The sequence below is a fragment of the Ascidiella aspersa genome, chromosome 4 (assembly GCF_963924565.1).
Source record: "Ascidiella aspersa chromosome 4, kaAscAspe10.2, whole genome shotgun sequence".
In the NCBI taxonomy this organism is placed as follows: domain Eukaryota; kingdom Metazoa; phylum Chordata; class Ascidiacea; order Phlebobranchia; family Ascidiidae; genus Ascidiella; species Ascidiella aspersa.
The window spans coordinates 3,798,036-3,818,659 of record NC_139450.1 but is presented as its reverse complement, the minus strand read 5'-3'; the positions used below and the strand labels follow the sequence as shown (position 1 = coordinate 3,818,659).

General features: G+C 35.5%; 1 protein-coding gene across 1 annotated transcript in view; it reads right to left on the bottom strand.

The window, feature by feature from the left end:
- LOC146146721 (dystonin-like) overlaps nucleotides 1-20,624 on the bottom strand; it is a 68,931-nt gene that overhangs the window by 14,591 nt on the left and 33,716 nt on the right. Inside the window, exons 44-49 of the mRNA XM_083387017.1 lie at nucleotides 20,135-20,260; nucleotides 19,472-19,641; nucleotides 18,562-18,721; nucleotides 17,806-17,904; nucleotides 17,147-17,224; nucleotides 16,245-16,352 (exon numbers count right to left, since the gene is read on the bottom strand). Coding sequence (XP_083243143.1) covers nucleotides 16,245-16,352; nucleotides 17,147-17,224; nucleotides 17,806-17,904; nucleotides 18,562-18,721; nucleotides 19,472-19,641; nucleotides 20,135-20,260 — 741 coding nt within the window. The remainder of the gene's footprint in view (nucleotides 1-16,244; nucleotides 16,353-17,146; nucleotides 17,225-17,805; nucleotides 17,905-18,561; nucleotides 18,722-19,471; nucleotides 19,642-20,134; nucleotides 20,261-20,624) is intronic.

Sequence of the window (20,624 nt, the reverse complement as noted above, 5' to 3'; positions counted from 1 at the left end):
AAACGTTGGCACTTTAATAAAATTTTGCCGGAAGAGCAATTTTACAATTGAAACAAGGCCTGGCAGCAACATCATATTCATACAATCTTTGTAGGCTATCGATATCTTTTTCATACCGGTTATCTTAAGGATTCATAATGTAAAAGAATACTAGTCGCGTTATGAAAGTAACTGTCGCGCACGTGTGGAACATTAAAATTACCAATTGCTGTGTTTGGGAAAGCCTAAAACAGGGTGTTAAGACATAACAAATTGAACTTCAACGCTGATTTGAAATTGTTGCTTAAAGCATGCAGTTTGTCGTTTTACGAAAAAATAAGTACATAAGTAACATTCGTTTTTTGTTTTGTTTCTTTGTTTGTTTTTTGTTGAATTAATAAAGATTTAATAATACCGTTTACAAAATGCTACTTATTTCTGTATCGGCTTTTGTATTTGTTGTACGCCTAACTTGAACTTTTGTTTCTTTGTTTGTTTTTTTTAAGTACAAAAGAAACCCATTTTTACCACTGACGATGTTTAATAAGTGGAAATATATATTTAATAACGGTACAAGAGTCACAGAAAAAAATGCATTGTCAAGTTTGTTTCTGTCACTTAATGCCCCGCTGGTCGATCGTGAGCCTTTGCAAAATACTTCGGTCGTCGCAAATGAAAATAAGTTGGCCCCGCCCCAAAACAAACGCAACAGAGTGAAGTGTTATTCACATGCCGTGTCTGACCTGAATTGCTAGCTTTGCTAGACTGTTATTCGTTGATCATGAATGAAAGACACACACAGATATGTGTTTTAACAAAAAAACTATGATCTAGCCCATCGGAAGCTGCTTTTTGAGCAACGATTACGTTAATCATGATGTTGTTTTTGAGCAAACCGTAGACGAGGGATCTTGGTGGTTATTTCGAGAAACTGTGAATAAGACTGTCGGACTACGGGATTTAAGGCTTGACAGAGTCTGTTTATTTGCCTGGGGTTGGACTCTGGACTCGAATAAGACGTGCGCATGTCCAGTAACATTTTTGAAACTGATAAGGTCGCAAACTGTAAATCTAAGGTTGGAATAGCACATAATTGAATATATTACAATCTCGGTATGTTAATAGATGAGTTACATGACACCCCTTTGAGTAAATTGCGGCATATCCACACTTTTAAAGTAACAGAAACACGGTGTATTTACAAAGGGCAAAAAAGGGATTTATTTATTTTTTATTTATTTCGACTCTATTTCTTCAAAAAAATAAGTACGATTCGCCTGGCTGAAGAAACAAAGGCAACCGTGTACTGTAGGTGATAGTCAAATACAGTTTCTGACCTGAATTGCTAGCCTTGCAAGACTACTCTACTATACTGATTAGGAATAAAGGCCGGCATATATCTTGCAAGGGCCAAGGTGATTCGCAATATTACATATTCGGTGCAACATTTCATTAGCGCTCAGATTTTCGTTAGACTAAGACTTCGAGCGATTTCCTAATAAAACCTACCTCTATTTTCTAGAAGCTAAATAAAAACGACTTTTAAAAACAAAAACTCAAAGATGGACTGCAGTGATCATTATGGTCAATGCACAGTTGACGGCCCACAACCCCCAAACGGTGCTGCCCCTAAACCTGGCCCCAGCTCGGAGCCCCAAAGAAGGTGGTACCATGGCTTGTGCCGCGCCGACAATGGTGAGGAAAGGGGCAAGGAGGAGTTCAATGAGGTCCGACAAGTAGCCTTGAGAGAGAAAGTCTACCAACATTCACTTGGTCGTAAGGCCTACGGCGGCGGTAACCTCTACTTAACAACAGATAACATCAACTGGAGTTTTCACACAACTGAAAACAACCCACACGTCGGCATTTTTGAAGAAATAGGCGACAAGAAGCATTGCCTTCGAGTGAACAGGCAAGCCAAACGTATTCGCCTTGAAGATAAACTGGAAAATATTGCAAATAGAGACCTAAAGTATTACATCTTTGAGGTGATTTATTCCCAAATAACGATGAAGCAGCATATCAAGCACGGGAAAAGCGGCAAGTATTTGGGAATCGGAAAGTCAACGTCTGGAGATCGCGTTGCTCTGGTCTCAACGCTGGAAAAAGCACTCGGATGGGAATTGGACTGAACAACTGGCCGGCCAAGTTGGCCGTTTTAAAGCGGGTCGGGCCTCCTTTTAAGAGCCTGGCCTGTTTTTTATGCGAAAATATCAGATCGGAGCCACTTTTCCATGCCAATATAGAGGAATCGGTACCGATCCAATACCAAATTGAATTAGGAATTTCAGTCAGATATTGTTTTTTACGTTTAAAAGCCAATTTCTTAGAAATAATTACGTTAACAACGGCAAACAACGTTAAACTTGTCAACGATTTATCAAATTGACGCTATCGTAATTTAACATTTATTTCAACTTTTTGTGGCTTTGTTTAGTTGTAGCATTAACAATCAATCAAAAACTGCTTTATGACCTAGTAAAATCATGTCCTGCAATATTTGTTTGTCTTTTGTCAGGGTTGCCACACAATTTTATGAAAAATAAAATTACAGACATTTAAAGACTTTTCAAAGAAAAAAGTATACTTCTTTGAAGACCTAAAATTGAATCGCACGAAGTTGTTTTGAATACAATTCTCTTTTTTAAATTTATAGTTTAAAACAAAACAGTATAATTTCCCTTGGTCAACACAACAACAAATGGTTGAAAAACCTATTTTACAACGTCAGGTTTTAAACATATACTTTAAGCGGCATATAATTCATTCAAAGACTATTGAAAGACCCATGGAAAACCAGTGTTTTTCAAAAGCTTTTTAAAACCAAAATCAACTCGAAGATTTTAAAAAACTTTTACATATTCGAAAACCTTGTGGCAACCCTGTGTAACGTTGAAACACGATACTCAACCTGACAATTTTATGCATTTGTACAAATCTTTTTTATTGAACTGTCCGCTTCAAAATACCTGTAGTTACCACACCATATTTTGTTGGTGGGGCTTGTGCTTTTTTTGTATGACAACACGCTCGCGAGTGTCGCCGCAAACAAGCCAGTCGTTTCTTACGTCACAAGAGCATCGCTGTTGACCGATAATGACGAAACACAAACAGAAAACTGAACATCATGAATAAATTGCCATCAGCTGTCTGAAATATTACCACTGGCGTTTATTATGTTTCAACAGCCTGTTTAGTGTTTATAGCAGTGATTCCCAAACTGTGTGCCTTTTTTAACAATTGTGCCGCGAAACTTTTTGTAATTTCGGAAAATAAAGTATTACACGCAAGCATTTTAGACTTGAATACCATTACAAGGTAATCATAGCGAGACATTTACGTATAGTTTGTCGTGTTTTAAGGGAGATTGTAAAATGAATGTATGAGGTTTTTGTTATGTTAAAAGTGTGTCGCGAAATATTTAAGATATTTTTAGTGTACCGCGAGCAAAAAAAGTCTGGGAACCACTGGTTTATATTGATAGCTTTCTGTTATGGATTTATATTGCTGTTTTGATTGTATGTTCGCTCTGATCAATTTACGGGCTATTTAAACAATCTTTTATAAGAAACTTTGCAAAAACATACTAGCGTGACTTAAATTACAAATTTAATATTGAGCTGTAATTCAGTAAAAACTGTTTTTTTTTTAGGTAGTTTGACTTTCTGTGAAAATTCTATCTTACTAAAATATTTCGTTTTGAAAACTCCGAATTTTTTAAATGATATTTTCTGAATATGAACCTCTTTGTGTAAACTTGGGGTATAGTGTGGTAATTTAATCCGAATTTTGTAGCTGGAAATGATTATAAAATTATGCAAAAAACTTAAATTTTTTGTGTTGCTAATATTCAAAAAAGTGTGATAATGCCTAACTCAAAATTAGGCGTTGAATACATGATGGTTTAGGCAATTTTGCTTTTGGCTTCTTTGTTTTTTGTGTGCCAAGTTATGATCGCAAAAATAAGAAAAAAAAACTTTTTTAAAAAAATTGAGCTTGTGAAACATAGACCAGTTTCAGTATTTTATTGTCAGGACAACTTCACGTTAAAGTTAAAAACCTTATAGGTAAAACAACTTTTTAAGGAAATTAATTTTAAGGTTTAAAATTTAGAAATACACATGCATGAAAACACGTTTTAACAAATTTAAACACTTTAGGAAATTTTTTGGTGGCGTTTATGTAAATGCAATTACGCAAGTCATTTTTACTTATTTGGCCAAATAAGTGCGCAAAATGCTGTAAAATACGGAGCTTCGCGCCTTTCGGCATTGTCAACTTTCCATTGTTGCAATGCAGCAGGCCTGCCACTAAACAATTAAACCGCCCTCGGGTATAAATAGCTCGCACATTAGTTTATCTCATCACTTAGCTCTAGGCAGGCAGCGAGTAGGGTGACGACGGGGCGCTATAAATCCTGACAAATTATGAACGCATTCAAGTCTTGTTCATAGCCGGCTGTAAGGTTGTCAGGCGCTTCTCAACTCTTAGACTGCCAATACTTGTCTTGTTCGTTAATTAGGCTGTTAAGGCGCTTTTCCCAAGTTGCTGTTAGATTAGTTGATAACCTGGAAGGATTAGAACGATTTGCTGAAATCTAATTTCTTTGCAAATTTGTCTGAGAAAAATGCAATCAACGATAGATAATAGAATGATAGACTCTTTAGTTATTCACATGCCGTGTCTGACCTGAATTGCTAGCTTTGCTAGACTGTTATTCGTTGATCATGAATGAAAGACACACACAGATATGTGTTTTAACAAAAAAACTAGGATCTAGCCCATCGGAAGCTGCTTTTTGAGCAACGATTACGTTAATCATGATGTTGTTTTTGAGCAAACCGTAGACGAGGGATCTTGGTGGTTATTTCGAGAAACTGTGAATAAGACTGTCGGACTACGGGATTTAAGGCTTGACAGAGTCTGTTTATTTGCCTGGGGTTGGAATCTGGACTCGAATAAGACGTGCGCATGTCCAGTAACATTTTTGAAACTGATAAGGTCGCAAACTGTAAATCTAAGGTTGGAATAGCACATAATTGAATATATTACAATCTCGGTATGTTAATAGATGAGTTACATGACACCCCTTTGAGTAAATTGCGGCATATCCACACTTTTAAAGTAACAGAAACATGGTGTATTTACAAAGGGCAAAAAAGGGATTTATTTATTTTTTATTTATTTCGACTCTATTTCTTCAAAAAAATAAGTACGATTCGCCTGGCTGAAGAAACAAACGCAACCGTGTACTGTAGGTTATAGTCAAATACAGTTTCTGACCTGAATTGCTAGCCTTGCAAGACTACTCTACTATACTGATTAGGAATAAAGGCCGGCATATATCTTGCAAGGGCCAAGGTGATTCGCAATATTACATATTCGGTGCAACATTTCATTAGCGCTCAGATTTTCGTTAGACTAAGACTTCGAGCGATTTCCTAATAAAACCTACCTCTATTTTCTAGAAGCTAAATAAAAACGACTTTTAAAAACAAAAACTCAAAGATGGACTGCAGTGATCATTATGGTCAATGCACAGTTGACGGCCCACAACCCCCAAACGGTGCTGCCCCTAAACCTGGCCCCAGCTCGGAGCCCCAAAGAAGTTGTTACCATGGCTTGTGCCGCGACGACAATGGTGAGGAAAGGAGCAAGGAGGAGTTCAATGAGGTCCGACTAGTAGCCTTGAGAGAGAAAGTCTACCAACATTCACTTAGTCGTAAGGAAAACGGCAGCATTAACCTCTACCTAATAACAGATAACATCGACTGGCGTTTTCACACAACTGAAAACAACCCACACGTCGGCATTTTTGAAGAAATAGGCGACAAGAAGCATTGCCTTCGAGTGAACAGGCAAGCCAAACGTATTCGCCTTCAAGATGAACTGGCAAATATAAAAAATAAAGACCTTAAGTATTACATCTTCGAGGTGTTTTATTCCCAAAAGACGATGAAGCAGCATATCAAGCACGGGAAAAGCGGCAAGTATTTGGGAATCGGAAAGTCAAAGTCTGGAGATCGCGTTGCTCTGGTCTCAACGCTGGAAAAAGCACTCGGATGGGAATTGGACTGAACAACTGGCCGGCCAAGTTGGCCGTTTTAAAGCGGGTCGGGCCTCCTTTTAAGAGCCTGGCCTGTTTTTTGTTGCGAAAATATCAGATCGGAGCCACTTTTCTATGCCAATATAGAGGAATCGGTACCAATCCAATATCAAATTGAATTAGGAATTTCAGTCAGATATTGTTTTTTACGTTTAAAAGCCAATTTCTTAGAAATAATTAAGTTAACAACTGCAAACAACGTTAAACTTGTCAACGATTTATCAAATTGACGCTATCGTAATTTAACATTTATTTCAACTTTTTGTGGCTTTGTTTAGTTGTAGCATTAACAATCAATCAAAAACTGCTTTATGACCTAGTAAAATCATGTCCTGCAATATTTGTTTGTCTTTTATCAGGGTTGCCACACAATTTTATGAAAAATAAAATTACAGACATTTAAAGACTTTTCAAAGAAAAAAGTATACTTCTTTGAAGACCTAAAATTGAATCGCACGACGTTTGTTTATGCATTTATATTGCTGTTTTGATTGTATGTTCGCTCTGATCAATTTACGGGCTATTTAAACAATCTTTTATAAGAAACTTTGCGAAAACATACTAGCGTGACTTAAATTACAAATTTAATATTGAGCTGTAATTCAGTAAAAACTGTTTTTTTTTTAGGTAGTTTGACTTTCTGTGAAAATTCTATCTTAACTTACTAAAATATTTCGTTTTGAAAACTCCGAATTTTTTAAATGATATTTTCTGAATATGAACCTCTTTGTGTAAACTTGGGGTATAGTGTGGTAATTTAATCCGAATTTTGTAGCTGGAAATGATTATAAAATTATGCCAAAAAACTTAATTAAATTTTTTTTTGTTGCTAATATTGAAAAAAGTGTGATAATGCCTAGCTCAAAATTAGGCGTTGAATACATGATGGTTTAGGCAATTTTGCTTTTGGCTTCCTTGTTTTTTGTGTGCCAAGTTATCATCGCAAAAAAAAAAGAAGAAAACTTGTAAAAAATTGAGCTTGTGAAACATAGACGAGTTTCAGTATTTTATTGTCAGGACAACTTCACGTTAAAGTTAAAAACCTTATAGGTAAAACAACTTTTTAAGGAAATCAACCATTTAAGGATATTAAATCTTAGAATGAAATTAATTTTAAGGTTTAAAATTGAGAAATACACATGCATGAAAACACGTTTTAACAAATTTAAACACTTAAGGAAATTTTTTGGTGGCGTTTATGTAAATGCAATTACGCCAGTCATTTTAAATTATTTGGCCAAATAAGTGCGCAAAATGCTGTAAAATACGGAGCTTCGCGCCTTTCGGCATTGTCAACTTTCCATTGTTGCAATGCAGCAGGCCTGCCACTAAACAATTAAACCGCCCTCGGGTATAAATAGCTCGCAAATTAGTTTATCTCATCACTTAGCTCTAGGCCAGGGGTCGGCAACCTACGGCCCGCCGAAGTAATTCATCCGGCCCGCCGTCTCTTTGACAAATTAGACACCGGTCTATTTTAAATACTTTTTGACTATTTTAACTGCGTAACTGCGAAAAATTTTCGCACTTCGCGCGAATGTTCATTATTCCTCCGGTTTGTTTACGTTTTGATGCTGCCTTTTCAGCTATAGATCAGCAATTCTTTACCGTTGCGCCGTGGTAGGCTGCCAAGTGCGTAGCGCAAAATAGGAAAAATTATTAAAGAATATTGGATATACATTTTTAAACATTTTTTTTTAAATTTCGGCATTGTAATAAAAACTTAAATTTAGAAGAAATACCGGTATACCAAAAAAAAAAAATCGCGCTCGCTTCGCTCGCCAGGTGCGTCTTTACTTTAAACAGTTAACAAACACTGAACTAGATTAACTTTAAATGTTATCGCGTTCCCTCAAAGTAGTTTTATTACACTTTTCATTCGCTTTGCGTCAACAATTTACTGCCTCTGCAAATAAAATTAATCACGTTTTTAAGTGCAAAAAAAATATCCCAGGCCCGCCTGATTCACAGTTGTTCTAAAATAACACAATTCTTAGTTATCATTTTGTGCGGCCCGCAGAGACCTTTTTAAGTTTGGTTTGGCCCGCGACTAGAAAAAGGTTGCCGACCCCTGCTCTAGGCAGACAGCGAGTAGGGTGACGACGGGGTGCTATAAATCCTAACAAATTATTAACGCATTCAAGTCTTGTTCATAATCCGGCTGCCAGGCGCTTTTTAACTCTTAGACTGCTGAGACTTCTTTTACGTTAATTAGGCTGTTAAGGCGCTTTTCCCAAGTTGCTGTTAGATTAGTTGATAACCTGGAAGGATTAGAACGATTTGCTGAAATCTAATTTATTTGCAAGTTTGTCTGAGAAAAATGCAATCAACGATAGATAATAGAATGATAGACTCTTTAGTAAAAACAGGTATAAAAGCCCAAAATATTTTGGTAAAGTTTTACGGAATCTTATATTTCGACAAATAAAATAGATATTATCAGATTCGAAACTCGAAGGAGACCTCTTTTTACTAAACAGTCTTTATACTTGTTTTACATTTTATTGTATGTGGTAGATTCCCTTGCATATGCGTTAAGTGTTTCAGGTTTAACGAAGGTTTTAAATTGCTACGTTTTTCAATTGTTGAAAATATATTGGAAACGTTCACAATGTTACCTACTTCTATATAAGATTTAATAACCCTACTACGTCTATGGTTAAAATAAATATAGATATATTCAAAACGTTCAAAATGTTACGTACTTTTATATGTGTTTTGTTATTCCTACTTATTATTATTATTTTTTTTATGTTTAGGTAATTTTTTTATTAAACGATTTAATAAATTGCTGAAGGTTCGCGAAAAAAGAAAAAAAAATGTTCTCTTGCTTAAAGGGCAAAACCGACCTTGGCGATTTCGTCGAAATCAATTTAAGAGAAAGAGAAACCGGAAAAATGTGCACATTAAGCTCAAAATGGAGCAAGCGGGTGGTCCTAGCCAATTGCTGCGCCGAGAAGAAACACTGGAATCTCTACCCTTCAGAAGATAGCAGCTATGTGGGAAAACTGCAGCAAGCAAGCGGGGAAAGATTTCTGCGCGCCTACCCCACTCGTGGGAGGGTTGTGGTTTCAAGGTACAAGAGCAGTAAAGCCCAGGCGTTCGTATTCAGCAAGGTTTTCGATCAACAGAGCCGAAATTTTGTGGTCCGACACGACCAGAGCGGAACGTACCTTGGACATGGCTGGGAAAATCGAGTGAAGTTGGTTCAAAACCGCGACCAAGCTATTCATTGGGAAGGATTGGTATGATATGAACACACTCAGCATATTTATTTTTTACTGCTGGAAGAATGTCGTTTTTTTTATATCTTATATATGCTGATTTGATTTTTTTATTGTAAACTGTCTATAGCTTCAAAAAACAAAATTGTTTTTTATTCTTTGCACAAAATCGCGTTTAAATTCAATTTGAAAACACGAAATGTTGTACAAACTGCTTAGTCCTATTTTAAATCGTTACCGTTTTAAGAGATGTTATTTTCCCCGTATACAAAAATCATATAAGAAAGGTTTTGATCGCTCTAAAAACTATGTTTCGCTATTTTTGTTGTTTAAGTTTAGTAGTTGTGCAAAATATTACCGAGAATAGAACTGTTTTTGCCACAGTACTGATTGAAGTCATTTTTTAATGAATATATGCGATTCGTTAATCAGAATATGTTGTACAATACAATGGTTTTTTAACCAAACTGGGGTCCGCGAGAACAATTTTCTGGGACCGCGAAGCACCTAATGAAAAATCAACACGACGCTCCTGAAGAAGAAATTTTTTTGTGCAATAAAATTTTCAGGCAACTTACTTTTCCAAACAAAACTTAACAAACACAATAATAATAATAATAATCATAATTATAATAATAATAACTATGTCGTACATACCCCATGGGGGGCCACGGAGCGGTGATTGGGGGGGTAATTTGTTTTAACTAGGTCATGGTATTACAAAACTTCTGCCGTTTATGTCGGGTAATTGTAACCGATCTAATTTTTCGTTTTATCGCGGAAAATTTGCATTAACGCCGTCTATCGCTGTGGCGAAACAATTACTGTGCTGTTTCAGATGCAACCATACATGCGGCGACAGCATTTTTTCGGGTGACCAATTACTGGCCGATAACACTAGCCTTATCAATAAGTGACTGTCAAATGCAGTTGGGCGAGCAAATAACGTGCAATGACAGGTACACAGATTCCTTAAGGGGGGTTGAGCTCACAAACATTTTTACCGCTTGCAAAACAAACATTTCGTCGTAAAACGCGCAAAGTTCGCTACGGGGTTAACCAAGGTCAACTTTAGGCCAATATTCAGCGTGGTTGTGCACAGCGTCATTGGCAAGTAATACGCATCATTGCTATTAATTACTTTGATACTATTCAACTGCCTAATTAACATATCACATCTGTAATACAAGTGCATTTGTTCGTTGGACTTGTTTAACGGCTAGATTTGTTAATTGTTACTAACGTGAAGAAGTAAAAGCACGTAAACACTATGATAGTTATTTTTATAAGCAGGGGGCCACGAGGGTTGAGAGCCTTTCAAGGGGAGCCACGAAGCATAAAAGGTTAAGACCCACTGGTTTAGCCAGACATATTTTTACAAGTTATCCCATTTCCAAGTCTCGTTGCTGTTTATACCTCGTAAACGTATATATAAAGCAAGACAAATGAGATACATATGTAACGCAGGCCTAAAGGTTTAAACGCTGAATAAAACTATTAAGTTTGTAATGCTGCCTGTGTATTACAAAATAAACTGGTTTTTTACATACTGTAATAAACGTATACCTAAGTATTGCTATATGTAATCTACGCCAAACAATTCATTCTTAGTTTACAGCCATTCTTAAAAGATGGAATTGCCTATTATATATTTGAACACTCAATACGTGATATAAAGTTTGATGTTAAGTGAGATAAAAGATTTTTTGGTGACGCGTATCTTAACAACTATTTGTCTAAGTTTATTAGGGTGCTTTACATGCGCGTAAAACAGTTTCAGTGGACAAGCGTTCCCATGGTTTATATCCATGCCCCAGAAAGTAAACAAATATTAACATTAATTCAACCTTACTTTCTAAAGCTACTTATCTAGGAACTACCCAAAAAAATGTGTTAGAAAAGCGAAACAAGGGTAATATAAAAATTAATTAACTCTAACAACAGGTCAAAAATGTCATTTTAAAACGCCGTACAAACCAGCTGAAATTTATCGTTGGTACCGAATGCCATCGATAGAATAAGCGAAATCGGCCATACCAGGACCGTTGCTATACCAACTAAGCAAGGCTTTTGATGAACAATCCGTTCAACTGTTTTTAAAAAAAGAAAGACTTCAAAGGTTTGGAGAATGATATAGTTTTGAACATAATGGCTGGAGGTTGTAGTAAGACGTAGCAAGAATATTAAAGCCCGTACAGAAGTAGGCATTAGTTTTCTATCTGGGCTCTAAATTTTTTACTGCGTTATACTTGAAGCCTTTCATTGCACGGGCAAATGGGCAGTAAAAAGTTTAACAAGTGGTGAGTTTTTACGAGTGCATTGAAATCGGTAAAACAGGAGGAAGTAAAACTCGCTCTAAATAACTGGAGTGCTGTAAGGCCGATACCGCTAGGATACTACAACTCAAAACGCACCGTTGCCTGCTGCATGTTCGTAAAATTAGCCTGTGGTGAGATTTGGTATACACAGTTTGTTTTTTGTGTGTTTACAATTGAGCTATAGTTACAAAACTAGTTTAAAATACGCTGCAAATTAGTGAAAGAAGAGTGTACGCTTAGCTTTCGAGTGTACAGATAAAAGCAAAATAGTTTTTTGTGAAAAATGCAATGAGATACCATGATATATAGTTTTACATAAAAGTCTAGTTATTTAGAATTTTTAAAAGCGTTTATGCTCCATTATGACTGTTTCTTTGGCAAATCTCCAATAACTTTTTGCTAATTGATTTTATTAGAGTTAACCAAAAAGTTCCCAAAAAGTAAGATCATGTGTAGAAGTGAAGTATCTTATTTCTGATCAACCTGACGTGAGAAGTATTTTGTGCAAAATCACTCGGACTTGAGTCAAATGACTTGGTTTGACATTAAATTCGTTTTCATTAAACAATTTTGTTTTACAAAATGTGGTATATATTACAAATTCCGCAAGCAATACAATATGGTTTGTTAACTTTTAGTTGGTCTCATAGTTGGTTTGATAGTGTTTAATTTTAGGTAAAATCGAAGTTCTATTGATAAATTGGTCTGGGGCTTGTGTTGTTATTTGTGAGAATAGACGTGGACAAATTGATTTCCAAACGACTTGGCTTGGACTATATTCAAATTTCGCCAATAAATTGTTTACAGTACTGCTGATTTCCGTTACTTTTTTTTAAGAGGAAATTTAAACTAGCGTTTGCTAAACTATTAAAACTCTGAGTTTTCGGTTTTAAATAAAACAAGATGTTTTCCTGCATCCAAAGACGCGACGATTTGGGCAAATATCTCGGCGTCGATTTGAGAGAAAAAGAAACGGGAAAAACTTGCTGCAAGCACGGAAATCGAAAAGTAGCCCTTAAGGTTAACAATACGGAAGAAAAACAGTTTAAGTTTTATCCGTCGGACGAAAGCCGCCAAGCTGGTAAACTAAAAATTCGCGGCCATAAATTTTTATGCGCCTATCCGGACCTTGGACAATTGCGGCTTGAAAGTTACAGAATCGACAGGGAAAAAGCCTATGTTTTCTGTCTGTTATATGACCAGCACCACTACTACATAAAACACCAGCATAGCGGGATGTATCTTGGCCACGGAGAAGAAAGCAGAGTGAAATTGGTGGAAGAACAGACAGTGGCAATTCACTGGGAAGACTGGGAGCTTGACTGTCAAGTTCAGATGTAGTTGTTTTTTTTTACCAAAATTTTTCATGAAAAAAATGTTTTTTAATTTATTTGAATAAATATAGTTTTCTTTATTTTTTTCTAAAATCATTTTTTTAATTTAAAAAAAAAAAAAAAAAAATAGTTTTTTTTAAGATTCTTTGTAAAAAATGTTCTTTTTTTTAATTTTTTTAAAACAAAGAACCTATTTTCTTTGTTGACTATTATGGGGATGTACAATACATTTTAAGTTCAATTTTTTTTTTTTTGTTTGTTGTTTGACTAAAAAAAGTCATTCAAATACAGTTGTGGAATAACGTTGTGATTTATTAGGCTTTTGCTTTGTAATATGGTGCGTTTTTCACTACTTTATGAGGCGTAACAACGCTTCTTGTAAGTTTTTTTCACCAAACGTTAAGAAAAAATGTTTCACCCATTTGCTGACAAATGTACGATGCTCGGCATTTTAAGTTTAACATTTTTGCCAATTTTTCCAAAAAATAAAAAATAAGTTTTTTGATAGACTAATGCAGCTGTGACACAAACTTGTGCCTACATTTAGCTTTTTTGTGGTATGGTGCGGTTTTCAAGCTTCTACATACGTAACAACGTTTCGTATTGTTTAGTAAAGTTTTTTAAAGTTCTTTTTTTTAACAAAATTTTAGAAAAAATAGTTCGACCAATTTGCTTAAATGACTATTATACGGATGTCTTCATGCTTGTTTATTATTTTGAATCACAAAAAAGGCTGAAACGAACAATTAATTTAGTTTTGGATCGGCGCCGATACCTCCTAGTATCGGACGAGCAACGATACAAACGCTTGACATCCGGTATCGGTCCCGATCCGATACTATCGGACACCCCTAGTGCCTAATACAGCTGTTACATTAAATTCTGTGAAATAATCAGCTTTCGCTTTGCAAAATGGTAATGTTTTTTTTAATGGTGAATGTTGCCTTTATTTTTTTTCATTTTTATACCAATATTTTGTTTTTAACGATTCTGTTTCAGAGCGCAAAAAGACTGTGACAAAAATGATATTTTTGTAAAAAATATGTGTTATGGCTGACGGCTGTGATTAAGTGTGATGGTTGTGATGTAGCGAGTTTTTGAGTTTATTACCATGCATTTTTCGGTTGTAACATTGTGTGTTTTCCGGGTTTTTACCATTGTGAGTTGTTTTATTGTCAATAATAAGCTTTTTCTCGGCGAACGCAAGGTCCTTTCGTTGTCCTTCCTTTGTTATTTATGCTATTTTTTCAATGTTTGAAAATAAGCACAAAAATAAATAAATCTAGAAAAAATTCGCTTTAGCATTATTAATACACAAAGTTTATGTGTATCAAGTTTTTTTGGTCGTAGCCTACACAAGTCCTAATGATGAAAAACTGAGAGTTTCAAGCTAAAATTCAACGGAAAAACGTTGACACCCAATATGCCACATAAGCGACTGTGTAGTGATTGGTCGATAATAACTCTCTTTGTATCAAACGGAAATTTACACTTCATTTTTTTCAAGCGCCATAACTTCGCCCGCGATCGATTCAGACGCTAAAGCACAATGCGAAGTTGAGATTCCTGCGGTTCAGTTGTAAAAGATAAAACAATGTCAAGAGCCAATAGTAACCAGAGTAGACCGGTTCTTGCTGTGTATATATAAATACTGGTGTAAAAAAAAATACGATAAAATTGCATTTTTTTTCACGGTCTTATTTTAGGGTCGGCACACAAGACTTGTCGAATGAATTTACAGGTTTTTAAAGACCCAAAAGTGCATTGGTTGACGTTTGTCAAATAATATTTAAAAACAAAACAGTCTAAAAACCAAGGTCAACTAGATAACAAATTGTTCAAACATCTGTTTTACATATATACACACATCAATTTAAAGACTTTAAAGCAGGGGGCAATTATTTTTGACAAGGGGTCGCATGGGAAACAGAAAATATCTTGGAGGGCATCAAAAGGGGATTTGAAATACTCATAATATAAAAAGTGATTTTTTATAACTAAAACTAAAGACATTTTAGTTTTGAAAAGCTGGTAGTAGTTTAAATAAGGAAGCCTTGAAGTGTAATTTATTTAATTAAATATTCCAAAATTATTAAAAAAACTTATAGGCGTATTTTGCCTTAAAAACGTTTTATGGAAAGCAAGCTGTGGGCCGGATAAAATTGTTTTGCTGGCCGTAGCTTGCCCAGGTCTGATCTAAAGTTTAAAACTCTGTGGCAAACTTGGAATCCAACCGGGCGTGTTTTAGTAACCGCTGTTTGACAGTAAGAGCAATTGAGCTTCGCTCAACCAAAGGCAAGTAAAAGCCGCGATCGAACTAGACGCGAGTAAAAAATGTCGAGATGAATTCCTTGGATCCAGGAATTTAACAAAATCAATACCGGGTTCAATGAGCGACGGTAGCTAGATGGTTTGTACTTTCAACCGTGAATGCAGTGAAAATTTCTCTAGTTATTAGCAGTGTTGTATTTTACTGTTGGCAATCTGTTGTTAATTTTTCAGCAAATTATTCCTAACAATATGTTTTGTGTCACGCCTCGTTAGTACAAATAACAGTTTTCAATCACTTTCCTGTCATACATGACTCCCGTTTGCATTACATTTGTTGCCGACATACTTATGGCTCATAGTTTGTTGCCGCCAAAGTCCAAAAAATGCACCAGAATACTACAAATAATACACCGAAATACTACAAATAATACACCGGAATTAGCTATTTTTCCTTGCAAAGTTACCAAGTAGGTGATATTTTACGGCAAATGAAGTCACCGGCGAGGTTTTAAGCAAGCATTCGAACTCAAAGATCGTTGACTAAAAGGTACCGCATATGGATTCCGCCAAAAATCACCACACCAAACACAAAAAGGTCAAACTTGCGATTAGAATAGTTAAAAACGCCATTATAAAATGACAAAACCTTTCCGAGCAAGCATTTCAAAAGTTTGAAAATAGATAAAACAAACTTATTTCTATAGATAGAAATCGCTCTTCTGGTGAAGACGTTTTAATTATTAACCCTGATGAGGTAAAACAAACTTATTTCTATAGATAGAAATCGCTCTTCTGGTGAAGACGTTTTAATTATTAACCCTGATGAGGTAAAACAAACTTATTTCTATAGATAGAAATCGCTCTTCTGGTGAAGACGTTTTAATTATTAACCCTGATGAGGTCAGCTGGTATCTCCTGCCGAAACGTCGGTTTATACTTGGTTTACACCAGAAGAGCGATTTCTATCTATTGATATGTTGCCTGGTGGAGCTAACTTTATTTTTAAACTTACTTCAAGTTGAAATTCGTCGTCGGGAAACTTTGGTTGTGATTGAAGATGTTTCTCGATGGAGGAAAGTTCGTCAAGTACAACTTGTGCAGAAGAATGGAGCTCCTTCGCCTGTTGATACAATGCGAACAGAATCTTTATAGGTTGTCGGTAAATTAAAAAATTGATTAATTAATAGCTGGTTGCGGCGTTTTTAAGGTGTTTTGAGATGACGAAAGAGATTTGTCAAACGCTTTCTTTAATATAACCTACTTCTGTAACTATATAAAATAATTAGCAGTAAGTAATCAAATGAAATAGTTTCAGTCCAAAATCTTTCTTAACATTTACCGAAGTCAAATTAAAAATCGTGGCCAACTGTATGAATCCCCAAAACACAGCCATTTCAATAGTATAATGTTAAAGTACACTTCAAATTCTTTACATATCATAAAAACGCAAATTTACGGATTATTACACAAAAATCCGGGATTAATCTTCTTCCTTTTGATGTAGATTTTACAGTGTTTTCTTAAAGGCTATAGGTAGAAAATATATAAACATACAAGTTCAGGGACAACGTTCCAATATGAGAAATGTGCGAGTGTATTTATATGGGTCGAAAATGTATTTTCGGGGCGTATCTTGTTTTTGCCGTTGTTCTTTTTTGGTTTGCTGTGGTTTACTTTGGTTTGCTTAAGTATGTTTAAGACCGATTTTTTGTCACAAGCTTTATAGGAAAAGCATACATTTTAGACCTGACGTAGAGTGGCATGTAGGTGCGTATACGAGGTTTATTATTCTGCACCCCTAGAGGCCTTGGATAGAGGGACAAAAAACTAAAATATTTCGACGTCATTGTTTTAGCTCCATGTAGCTATTCACTTCTATCTAGTCTTATTCATGTTTAAAAATGTACACTCCACCTTTAGCAATGCGTCCTCCAGTTTGTCAGCTTTGGTGGAAATTTTGTCCGAAACGTCATTCCACCTTTCGAGCAGTTCCTGTGAAAACAAGTACTACATTAAGGACAAGATACCTCGTATATCAGTAACCAAATAATTTGGATAAAAAGCTTAATCCTTCGTTAACGACTATCACAAGTTCAGCTGAATGTTATTACTTGATTAAATCACTATCTAAAACCGGTGTCCCTCAGTAAAGAAAGTTGAGAAATACTATACGTTAACTAATATATATAAAGTTTTCTGAGGTTTGAATGCATTTTAGTTACATTAACTGATGGCGAGGGGCTCTATTTAGATGATGTCGATTTACTCGACCCATTTGGCTTTGTATTAATTTTTCAGTTACATTACAGATCCGTGCATAGTTGACCTAAATATTTTTTTCAATTTAAAGCTATGTATGTGTGTTTATTTGTTTGTGCAATCCCTGGTTAGATTAAAGCGCCAGAATTACAGTAAGATTGTTCAAAACTTGAAATAGACACTGTTGCTTTAAACAAGGAAATTAAAGAGAAGAAACGAGTGGTTTCAGCACATTATACTTTAGTTTGTATTCGGCATATTGAACTAAAGCGCACTACAAAGCAACTAATATTGTTTGTCCGTCTATTTGTTACCTTAAGTTGGTGACTGACCCAAGAATCTCCCTGCCCATCAACCGAAGCTTGGAGAGATTCAACGTTTGCAGCGCGAGCGTTAAACTCGTTGTGGAGAATCTGGATCAATCGGAACAGGTTTAAAATAATGTATCAACCAACCAACATAACTGAGACACTATACCTTGGATGGGCAAACTGTTTAGAATTACAAGGAGCGTGATGTTAAACCCCAAGGTTTCATATAAAAACAAAAGGTTAAAACCTACTATAACCTTTAAACCGGGGACTTTCAAGCATTACCACTCGCCTTCCATTTAATTTAATAAACATTTTCGTGATCGTTCGCATTTCTTACAGTTATGTGTTCCTCAATTCGCTTTCTTGTTTCGACAGTTACATATCAAAGGTAAATAGGTACAATCTGTTTTAAACATAACCCGGTCTAAAATTAATATGATTTCGTGTGAATTGAAGTAACTTAGTAGTGTTTCGAATTTTAGGAAACACTACTAGAAGTAGATGCAATTTGACCGCAATCTTAGGATAGTAACGGCACAGCATCTTCCAATACTAAACTGCACCGTGACTAACAGTTAACACGTCGATACCACAAAACTTTTGCAAAGAAAAGGGTCGGCAGTTGAATTTCATCGATCGCACTAACTTGTGCTATCTTATCTTACTTTGTTTTTTTTACTGTTTTCGTCCCACCTTTATCTAATGCAGAAAAACATATTTATACTGTATATCGTGTACAACCTATGCCCCACTTACGTTGTGTCTGTCGATGAGCGCATTCACCGTGTGTATGTCCCCGTTCAGGTTTTCCTGGGATTCAACTCCTGGTTCGATCTTACAAAGCCACTGAAGTAGAGACTCGATCGCCTCAATGAAGCGGCCCGAAACAAGAAGGCTCTCTTCCAGCTGGTGCTTCCTGTTGGACACAAGTGTTACAGAATGCGACGCCATTTTGTGTCTAGGTCTTTAGGTGCAAAGACATTTGTATTTACTGCTAGATCGTAACCTTTTTTGCTATTTGGAATTTTTTTTTAACAAAACTTCACTATGTTTGCCTATGATTAAAATCACTAGATATAGGTTTTAAATATTGCTTAATTTCAAAACAGTACGTACATAGCGTTATTAGCATAACAAATATGTAATTTAAAAATGTGGCAATATGTTAACCAACTTTGTTTTTATTAATGCTTTTACTTTTTTTAAATGATTGTTCAGTATAACTAAACAACTGTTTTTCATACAGATTGTTAAACAAATATGTCATATGCAATAAATTGTTAATCTGTTATCACTTTTCCTAACGCAATTTGTTGAACGTGCAATTATCCTAATGACTTTCTATAATATAGTGATTCCCAGCCAGGCTTGTGATTTCTAACGCTCAAGGATGATGAGAGATGTCTGAAATTCTTTTAAATGCCAAGTTTCGACCTATTAATAAGCTTCCTGATAAATTACAATGCTTTTGTGTAAGATTACAGTGCAACAAATAAAGAGGGTTTTTCTGCCTTATGCACAGTTGAAGTTAGTTTTTGAAGTTAGTATTTTGCGAAAATTCTAGCAAGGGTCCTGCGAACTATTTATAATTTCTGTTTGGCATGCGAAAAAAATGTTAGGAACCACTGCATTATAGATTTTACCCCGTTTTAAAACCGCTTCGTACCTTTTGACCGACTGTTGGTTAACGCCGTTCCATTCCTTCTTAAGCTGCTTGAGTTTGGCCTCGACATCGTGTTTGTCGTTCTGCTGAAGAACTTTCTCGCAAAGCAGAAGCCCTGACCTTTGAACCCCCTCGTATACGGGCTGCTTGGCCGCCAAAGCTCGCTGGAATTCCTGCGACGAACATACGTGAAAATAAAGTTGGTGGATTTTTAGCAAAAGGGGTTAAATTAAATTAGCTCATTGATAATTTTAGAGGCATGCTGTAGAATTAAAGTTGAGCCCAAAAAATTGTTAATATTTGTATTTTTTGAGTTGATTTCTTTTTGCCATCAAAGTAAGTGCAACCAACTTTGAAATGTTTGACGTATATCATGATGTGAGTTATATACGCGGGATTTCATTATAAAAAAAAATTAAAAAAAAAGGATGCTTGTTCCATACAAAACACGTCACTCGGTTGACGAATCACAACAGTTGTAAACGTAACAGCACAGCGCAAAAACACTTGTTCTCTAAATTGCTCAAAAATACAAAAATAGATTAGCGTTAAATTGTTTTATTGGCTTCGGTTAAGAAGAAGGCTAGTAGCGTCGAAACTTCATAGTTGGTTTCTAGTTTACAAAAAGGTCATTACTTTGTACAAAATAAGCCATTACAAAATTACCTTGAAATTATCGAGTTCATTCTCCACTGAGTCGGGCGCATCGACGTAGAAGTCGGACTGACCACTTTCCAGTTGTTTGTGGACTGTGGCGATCCAATCACGCAACTTCTCGTAATCGTCGTGGAACTAAAACAAGAAAGGAAACCAAATTTAACAGAAGTCATCATTGTTTGCCACGGGTCATTTTATATGGACACTTCTTAAAAGATATTTTATTTTTAACATTGTTAATATATTCACCAAATACTCTTATTCATAATATTTTTTTGCTATTTTTTTTTTGCCAATATACTTTTAGCTGAATTTTGATTTCGGTGAAACCTAATCACTTATTTATATCATTTTAAAGAGAATTACATAAAGATAAAATTGATTTTTCTCTATAGTACCCGTAGCTTCCTATTTACCCCTTTCGTAAGCAATTTAACGCTAAAATGTTTTTCGTTCAAGCAATTAAACGCTAAAATATTTCCAATACTTTTTCATAAAA